This window comes from Dendrobium catenatum, unplaced genomic scaffold (assembly GCF_001605985.2).
Source record: "Dendrobium catenatum unplaced genomic scaffold, ASM160598v2 fragScaff_scaffold_243, whole genome shotgun sequence".
Lineage (NCBI taxonomy): Eukaryota > Viridiplantae > Streptophyta > Magnoliopsida > Asparagales > Orchidaceae > Dendrobium > Dendrobium catenatum.
The window spans coordinates 1,487,096-1,495,852 of record NW_021318705.1 but is presented as its reverse complement, the minus strand read 5'-3'; the positions used below and the strand labels follow the sequence as shown (position 1 = coordinate 1,495,852).

General features: G+C 36.5%; 1 protein-coding gene across 1 annotated transcript; it reads left to right on the top strand.

Moving 5' to 3' along the window:
- The first annotated feature begins 342 nt into the window (after positions 1 to 342).
- Positions 343 to 8,348, top strand: LOC110102077 (kinesin-like protein KIN-14R). The gene is made up of 19 exons (XM_020830252.2): positions 343 to 865; positions 3,403 to 3,701; positions 3,798 to 3,969; positions 4,120 to 4,181; positions 4,283 to 4,466; positions 4,555 to 4,664; positions 4,757 to 4,856; positions 4,936 to 5,022; positions 5,111 to 5,287; positions 5,410 to 5,683; positions 5,777 to 5,938; positions 6,034 to 6,249; positions 6,337 to 6,374; positions 6,474 to 6,637; positions 6,763 to 6,888; positions 6,985 to 7,098; positions 7,193 to 7,321; positions 7,711 to 7,773; positions 7,874 to 8,348. Exons 1-19 carry the CDS (start codon positions 751 to 753, stop codon positions 8,345 to 8,347), a joined length of 3,066 nt encoding a protein of 1,021 aa, XP_020685911.1. The 5' UTR covers positions 343 to 750; the 3' UTR covers position 8,348.
- The last annotated feature ends 409 nt before the right edge of the window (positions 8,349 to 8,757 follow it).

The window sequence follows — 8,757 nt, the reverse complement described above, 5'->3', positions numbered from 1 at the left end:
TTGAGGATATTATGTATCTTACAGATCTAATGATCAAGTAAAACACTTACATAAAAAAAATCTAGCAACCTATCAAGGTAAGCTAGAGAGGTTAACCACTGTGCTTTTCAATGGAAAACACTTCTAGTTCTATCAAGCCAAAAAAAAAAAAAACTAATGATCACAAAGATGATAGTCAAATCTTGCTTGGAGTATAAGCATTATATGTCACAAATGCTAATCTAATATAATTTAATATCGTTATGTATTTTATAAATTAGAACTATTTTCAGTTGAGCTTGAGAAAAAGCAAAATAGGTGAGATGTACCCAGATCCATCCTCCTTTTGACAATTACCTATTACCTAAGGCGATGCAATTGCTATATCAAAGGTCAATCGAGCTCGACTGGGGAAATTTCACAAACCAACGGCTCAGATCTTGTCGTTAGATCAAATTCCTGATTCTGGCATGATGATGGGCTCCCTACAACGGTAATATTCATTTCGAATTTAAACCGTTTTAGGGCTAAACCAAAAACAGCCGTTCGAACTAAAAAAAAGATCGGGGAAGAATACTTGCTATTTGTTCTCATCTTCCATAATCCCTTCCATCTAGTGTTCCAAGAACTTGTATTTTCTTCTGTTTTGCTCAAGTCGCGTGCAAGAAATAGAGAGATTCCTCTCACCTTCGGTCCATAACCCTAACCCTAGGTTTCGGCTCCGCTTGGCCTTGCTTCTGGTTGAAAGATTTGGAGAAGACTTCTTCTGTCATGCTTGGAAGAGATATGGAAGCAAGTGATTCCAAAAATGATTTCTTTGATTCTATGCTCTGCGTTCCCGATTCGAGGTTCGTCAAGTCCGGTTTTAGAATGGCGAGTGGCGGAGGTAATAATCCTCTTTCCCTTTCTTCTATAGAATACGCGCATTAGCTTTGCACATCTTGAATATGTGAGGCCAAAATCACTGTTTTGTAGCTATTGTAGAGATTTAGTTGCGGCGAAGCATTTTTTTTAACCATGGATTTTCTTCGGTTACTTGCCGTTTGAGCTTAGAAATCTTTGAAACTAAGTAAAAACTACAGGTCGTTATATTGAATTTTATTGTCTGAAAATGGGAGTTTAGCTTTAGATGGCTATTCAGCTGGAGAAACGAGTTCTTAGATACTGCTATAAAAATAGCTTTGGCTCTGATGGTATTGCTCCCAGCTCAGAAAATGTGAGCTGTTTTCTTTAGTTAAAGAGTGTTTGAAACAAAGAGTTGGCGTTGCCTGGAGTTGAATTTGGTAATTTTCTTTGACTAATGGTTAAAGGTTTCACGAGTTCCAATTTTCTTTTATTTTATGCGCAATCTTCCTGTTTATGTGTTGCTATGATTTCTTAAGTTGAATATTTTAGGCCATGATCATCTCACTTGGATTTATTTGCTACGCGAAATATTATTAGTTTTCTTGTCTTCTTTCATCTCTATTTAGTTAGTAAAGGTTGGTGGTGCGTTATTAAGTTTCTTAGTTTTGACTGGTATGCTCTCAATTTCATATAGACGGGGATAGTTTTCTGCAAATTCCATTCCATGGTGGTTAGATCTAGAGCTTTCGCTAATTATCTATGCTGTTGAGGTCTATGTGGCAGTGGAGAACAGTGATATATTGGCCATGAAACCAAGTTGTTTTCTTAGAGTTTTTAGTGAGAACTTTCATAGAATTGCTTGATGCATGGGTTGGAATTAGAGATGAAAGGGGAAGTGGAGGAGAAGATGGTGATGGAGGAGGTGGAAGTGGTGCATTAAGCTTAAGATCTTTTGAATCAACCTTAGAATTTGTAGCAAGAACTTTCGTGGAGCCACTTAGAAAGTCCTTTGATGCAGGACTTGGAGCTATTGGTTAAGGTGGTTAGAGCAAATGATGGTGGTATGGATAGATCACAGGAGGGACCTCTAATTAACCAAAATACAAGGGTGCTTAAGGGATTGCTAGAAGTAAAGGCCACAAGGAGCTTATAGAGCTTATAGGTAAGGGGACACCTGAACGAGAGAAGATTGTCATTAGAGATGTATTGCAAGATGGAGACGTGCAATGAGAATTGTTGGAATTCGAGTGGGAATGAGATGTACTGCAAGATCTCGCCATTTGAGAAGTATTGTGGGAGTCATGAGGAGTCCAATAAGAATCGGATGTACTATGAGATATACCATGAGACGTTGTCGAAGCTGGTATTACAAGATATTGCCACTGGAGCTGCACTGCATGTGTTGTCAGGAGTCAAACATGAATTAGATCTATTGTGAGGCATAGCCGTAGATGTTATACAGTGTGAGTCACCGAGAGTTGAACAAGAATTTGATACACTAAAAGACATGCCATGAGACACCTTTGGGGTTGCATTGTGAGATGGGAATGGGTGTTGTGTTTTAGTTGGAGGAAAAAAATATACAACAACAACATCAAGCCTTTATCCCACTACGTGGGGTCGGCTACATGAATCCTTTTTCTCCATTGTGTCATACTAAAGGTCAAATTCTCGTTTAAATCTAATAAAGAAAGGTCATTCCTAATATTTTCTATCCAGGTCTTTTTAGGTCTGCCTCTACCTTTCTTAACATAAGTCAAATCTAATACCTCTACTCTCCTAACCGGGTCATTGGAAGGCCGCCGTTTTATGTGACCAAACCATCTAAGGCGACTCTCTCTAATCTTATCTTCTACTGGAGCTACTCCAACCTTATCACGTATATGCTCATCTCGTATCCTATCTCTAAGGGTAAAGCCACTCATCCACCTGAGCATCCTCATCTCTGCCACAATTAACTTAATATTATGCTTCTCTTTTAATGGCCAACATTCAGCACTATAAAGCATTGCAGGTCTCACTACCATCTTATAGAATTTTCCCTTAAGTTTGAGGGGTACTTTTCTATCACACAACAAGCCCGATGCATTCTATTTGAGAAATATTAGAAACACCTCAAACTTGTTTTTAAGTATTTTTTAAAGAAAAATAATTTGTGGAGACATACTATGTGAGTTTGCAGGAGTTGAATGAGAATGAGATTTTCTGTGAGACGTCATCGGAAATATACTACAAGATGTTGGAAGCCCAATTGAAATGGGAGTAAGTTTTAGTTGTAAAAAAAAAGTGGGAAATATTAAAAATTCTTCAAACATATTTTTAGTTTTTTTTTTTTAAATAAATTTATTTTTAAAATTTAAAATGAAAAATAAGTAATTAAAAATATTTGGTTTTCATTTTAATTGTTTAAAAAAAACAAACAAACAAAAAATGGTGTTAAACAGGGGCTTAAGCTTTTGGGTTTTATGATATCTATTTTATCAGCCAATTGTGTCTTCTAAAATTTTTTGAGCTAACATTCCAGCTCGGCTACTATCAGTATTGGTTGATCTATGAAGGTTTTATTTCCTTTTTCAGATGAGTACTTGTTGTTTGTGAATGCTGGTGGGGGCTTGATACAATCAAAAGATTCTCATATTAATTTCATTGGAGATTCATTTTTTGAGGGAGGAGATGTTATTGAAACTAATGAAATGATAATCGATGGTGGTGATTATTGGTACTTGTATCAATCTGCTCGTTTTGGTAACTTCTGTTACAAGTTCTTTGATCTCCTCCCTGGAGAGTACTTCGTTGATTTGCACTTTGCCGAGATAGTTTACACAAATGGACCTAAAGGAATGAGGGTTTTTGATGTATTTGTTCAAGATGAAAAGGCAAGAGAAAAATTAATCCCTGATTATCTCTCTTGTTTTCTTTGTTTTAACACCATTAAAATTTCTGAAGCACCTCTTTCTATGTGGCAACTGCAGATACTCTCAGACATTGATGTGTATGCTATTGTAAGGGCAAATCAGCCTTTGCAGGTTGTTGATGTTAGGGTCTTTGTACTGAACGATGGTATGCTTGTTGTAAGATTTGAGGGAAGAAGTGGAACTCCAATGGTTTCTGGGATTTCAATCAGGAAAGCTCCAAACCTACCAGGTACTAGTCAATAGTCATGCATTCTCTTATGTTGATCTCAGAAGCGCCGACATAATCTTCTTGACTTGCTTCCCCAACCTTTTTTGAACAATAATGAGTTGATTCATATTCTAATATGTGATCTATAATTGTCACTTACATCTACTATAGTGATTTCACAGCCTATAATATGCAATAACTGTGCCAGTGCCCAAGAAATTTCTCCTACTCGGGTTAGGATTTGTTTCTCATTGCAATTTGAATTTGTTTACTTTGATTAGAAACAGTTAGTACTGGTTACATTGTGTTCATTTGGGTTTTCTTCATGTTGCAGAATAGAGCTCGAAATGCAAAATTTCTTGCGAAATATGAGAAGAAGATACAGGAGTTGACAGCCCAATGCAAGATGATGTCTGATGAGTGTCATGAAGCTTGGATGTCACAGAAAGCAACAAATGACCAATTAGAGGAACTAAAAATGGATCTCAATAATAAGCTTTTCCATACAGAAAATTTAGGTAAAGAGAATATGATAAAGCAAGATTGGATTACTGTATTAGATGGTGTAAATTGATAAAAAAAGAGTTTTTTTTCCTGTGTTGTCAGAAATTACCCTTGAAACATTAATGGACAAATTGAGAAATGTTACTGAAATGTACGAACAAGACCAGAAAAAATGGATTGCCACAATAACTGATTTGGATGGAAAAGTTAAGGTGAGGATTTAGTAGATTTCATAGAACATTCATTCTGCTGCCCGTATAAAATAGTTTTAGTTTTAATATGTTCTTCATGGTGAATGTCATAGGTTATGAAACAAGAGCACCACCAACTATGTCTAGAAGCCCGTGATTGTGCCAATTCAATCCCTAATTTGAACAAGATGATAACTGCTGTGCATGCATTGGGTACTCTAAAATCCTTTCTTGTCTTATGGATTTTAATTCTGTCTCTTGGAATCATCTCATGCCTTCTTCTTTTCTTCAGTTGCACAATGTAATGATCTTAAATCAAAGTATGCTGAAGAGATAGCCAAGGGAAAGAATTTATTCAACTTACTTCAGGAAACAAAAGGCAGGCACTGCCCATTCTTTTTTTTGGTTCCAGTGGTTGTTTATTGAGATAACTTGGTGTATTTTTTGTTTTACACTTTTACTTGCAGGGAATATCAGAGTATTCTGCAGATGTCGCCCTTTGAACAGGGAAGAAGCCTCATCCGGATATGCCACCGTTGTAGATTTCGAGACGGCCAAGGATGGCGAACTTGGAATCATCACCGGAGGATCCACAAAGAAAACCTTCAAATTTGACAGAGTCTACACTCTAAAAGATGATCAATGTAAGTGTTTGGTTAGTATCCAATTTACTGAAATATTTTGGATAATGCTGAGTATTATAATAATAATCAGTGTAATATATTGAAGAAAAATTTTACAAATGGTATTGTCATTCTATGAGCAGCTGATGTGTATGCTGATGCATCGCCACTGGTGATATCGGTAATGGATGGTTACAATGTCTGCATATTTGCATATGGGCAGACGGGCACCGGGAAGACGTTTACAATGGAGGGGACTGAGCAAAAGAGGGGAGTGAACTATAGAACTTTGGAAGAATTATTTAAGATTGCTGGGGAGAGAAAGGAAACGTTTGATTATAAAATTTCGGTCAGTGTTTTGGAGGTTTATAACGAACAAATCAGGGACTTGCTTGCAACTTCTCCATCATCAAAGAAGTACAAATTATGTTCCTATCATTATTAGTTCAAGTTCTTTGAGATCAATGAAAAGTGAAACTAATAATATCCTGTTTCGTTTTTCGTTGAAAGGTTGGAGATAAAACAGGCAGGTGAAGGATTTCATCATGTGCCAGGAATAGTGGAGGCCAAAGTTGAGAACATAAGAGATATTTGGGATGTTCTTCAAGCTGGAAAAAATGCCAGAGCTGTTGGATCAAATAATGTTAATGAGCATAGCAGTAGATCTCACTGGTGCACAGCTTTTGACAAGTTCTGTTCCTTTTAAGAAATGATATCAGCTTTCTTATTTTGTTTTTTGTTTTTCTTTTGAAAATGGATTCCTCCAGCATGTTGTGCATAATGGTGAGGGCTGCGAACTTGATGAACGGCGAATGCACGCGAAGCAAGCTTTGGCTAGTTGATTTGGCAGGTAGTGAAAGGCTTGCAAAAACTGATGCACAGGGGGAGAGACTCAAGGAGGCTCAGAACATAAATCGATCCCTTTCGGCCCTTGGAGATGTCATATTTGCCTTAGCAAGTAAAAGCAGCCACGTTCCTTATAGGTTGAAAGAAAACTGTAGACTTGTCACAAGGTTTTCTTGTAAAGATTCATTCTTTTTTTTTTCCTAAACTTTCAATGTTTCATTCAGGAATTCAAAACTTACGCATCTGCTGCAAGATTCATTAGGTACTTCTACTTTAAGAGCTATCTACAAACCAAGTTAGCTAGAATCATACCTTCTTAATTCTTAATCGATTCAAATCAGTCTACTTTTGCATTACGCAGGTGGTGATTCAAAAGTTTTAATGTTTGTACAAATAAGTCCCACGGAAAATGATCTAAGCGAAACACTTAGCTCACTCAACTTTGCCAGTAGAGTCAGGGGAATTGAACTGGGTCCTGCAAAAAAGCAGGTTGATACAGGCGAGCTACAGAAGTTGAAACAGACGGTGAGTTTGGGTGTTGTTATCTTTCTGTATTTCCCATCGTGCATTCTAGGATTTCATTCTTATTCGGTAGTTCTTTCTATTACTTTATCTTCATTTGTAATCTGTTTTTTTTTTTTTTTTAAAAGATCGACAAGCTGAAGCAGGAATGTAAATCTAAGGATGAGTCCTTGCGGAAGCTGGAAGAGAACTTTCAAAACTTGGAGAGCAAATTCAGAGGAAAAGAACAGATGTGTAAATGCCTACAAGAAAAGGTAATCATGAGCATTTAAATATGGTACTCGAAGTGCCTGTACTTATTTTCATTTACTCATGATATTTAAAATTTCGTTGTGTTGAATTTCTTGCAGAACAAGGAACTTGAGTCAAAGGTGGAGCTTCAAAGCTTTTCAGAGAGGCAAAATTTGCAGCTTTCAGAGAAGCTGAAGGCAGCGGAGGAAACTTGTGTTGCACTTCAACATAAAGTAGTTTGAACTTTGAAAAGAACGAACTTTTTTTTTTTATATATGCTTTTCAATGTTGAAGGATGGTTGTAACCACCAAAGGTTCTGTCTACAGGTCAAACTGCTGGAACACAAGTTGAAAGAAAATGAACATTCTGAGGCCCTTATGCTTCAGCAGAAGATCAAGGAGCTTGATTTGAAGGTCAAAGAACACCAGCGTTTAGAATTAATAGCTCAACAAACGGTAATAATTATGGACCAGTTCACCACTTATTCTCTTGCTTGTCAAGCACAGATACTTAGAGCTTCTCCAGCCAAACTTCAAACGGTTGTATAGCATTACTCGATTGCTCAAGTAAAATGTCAAAAAAAATGCGGGTGAACAGTGCAACACCAATATTGATGTTACACTGTTCACCCACTATTATTATTATTTTTTAAATCGAAAAAACAAGTTAAAATAAAGTGTGAGAAAAAATATACTAGGAATATTCTTTTTTTGGTGTAAGAAATTGAAGTTCGGTTGGAGACAAGTTACTGCATTTTGGTTTATTACTGTATTTTGGAGTGAAAATTGAGTTATTTCGGTTGGAGATGGCCTTATTTCATCCTTATATCATTTATGATATGAAGGTTCAAGATCTCAATTTGAAGCTCAGAGAGAGACAACAGTATGAATGTTTTCTTGAACAAAAGGTAGAATTCATTTTGTTCATATACAGTTCTTTCTTACGCATAGAAGATAGATAACATTGTAACTTGACAAACTGATGTAATAATTTTTTACGATATTTAGGTTAAGGATCTTGAGGAGAAGCCTAGAAAAGAGGAAGAAATGACACTAATGAAATCTGCAGATGCTCAACGATTTGCAAACTCAGCTGAAAGGAAAGTTTTAACAAGGGAAGAATCTACAGGTGAAACCGATCCAAAGATTCTGAGAAGTTCAAGTTCTATCAATAGGCCACCTGCAGCTCGTGGTTCTATTTTCCTCAAGGCTGAAGATACCCTTCTTCATGACTTAAAATTAGAAAGAGAACCTGAGAACAATATTGGAATGCACATGGCTTTGGTAGAAGAAAAGAAAATGTCACTTCCAGGTGAAACAAATCGAAAAAGGAGAATAGATCAAACCAAGGCGCTAGAAAGACTGACAAGGACGTCAAAGGCAGCTACTTCTCAAAGAACAATTCTTAATACTCGAAGCAACAAAGAGCAGAAGCCTGCAACAGGAGTGAAGGAAAGGGATAGGTTAAGAACATGGTTATAAGTATATTTTTTACTGTAAAAAAAAAAAAGCTTCTCACTTCAAAGAAGCAATACTACTAAGCCAAACTTTAAATGACATTATTTCTACGCATTTGCAAATCCTGGCTCGTGGAATGCAATCTGTTGTTGGAATTTGTTGATTTCCATATGAAATTCATTCATTGATATTGGTTTTCTTCTAGTGAATTTTCTTCAAAGCTTGTTATCAAATTGTGTTGGGAGTTTTTCGAAGTCAGTTCGAGCTTTTTGATCAAATGCCATGTGTACATATTATGATTGCATGTGACACTTGATTGTGGAGATTCTTAACGGGTTTTGTTAGGAGCTCCTGAAACAAATATTTTTTGATCTTTTGGATATATTGTGATTGGCATAATCAGTGGGCAATGATGTTCTATGATATTTTGGCCA

Coding starts and splice junctions, on each gene's coding strand:
- LOC110102077 (XM_020830252.2), top strand. CDS start 751: ATGCTTGGAAGAGATATGGAAGCAAGTGATTCCAAAAATGATTTCTTT. Junction 5,939..6,033: donor CATAGCAGTAGATCTCACTG/GTGCACAGCTTT, acceptor GGATTCCTCCAG/CATGTTGTGCATAATGGTGA. Junction 7,774..7,873: donor AATGTTTTCTTGAACAAAAG/GTAGAATTCATT, acceptor TACGATATTTAG/GTTAAGGATCTTGAGGAGAA.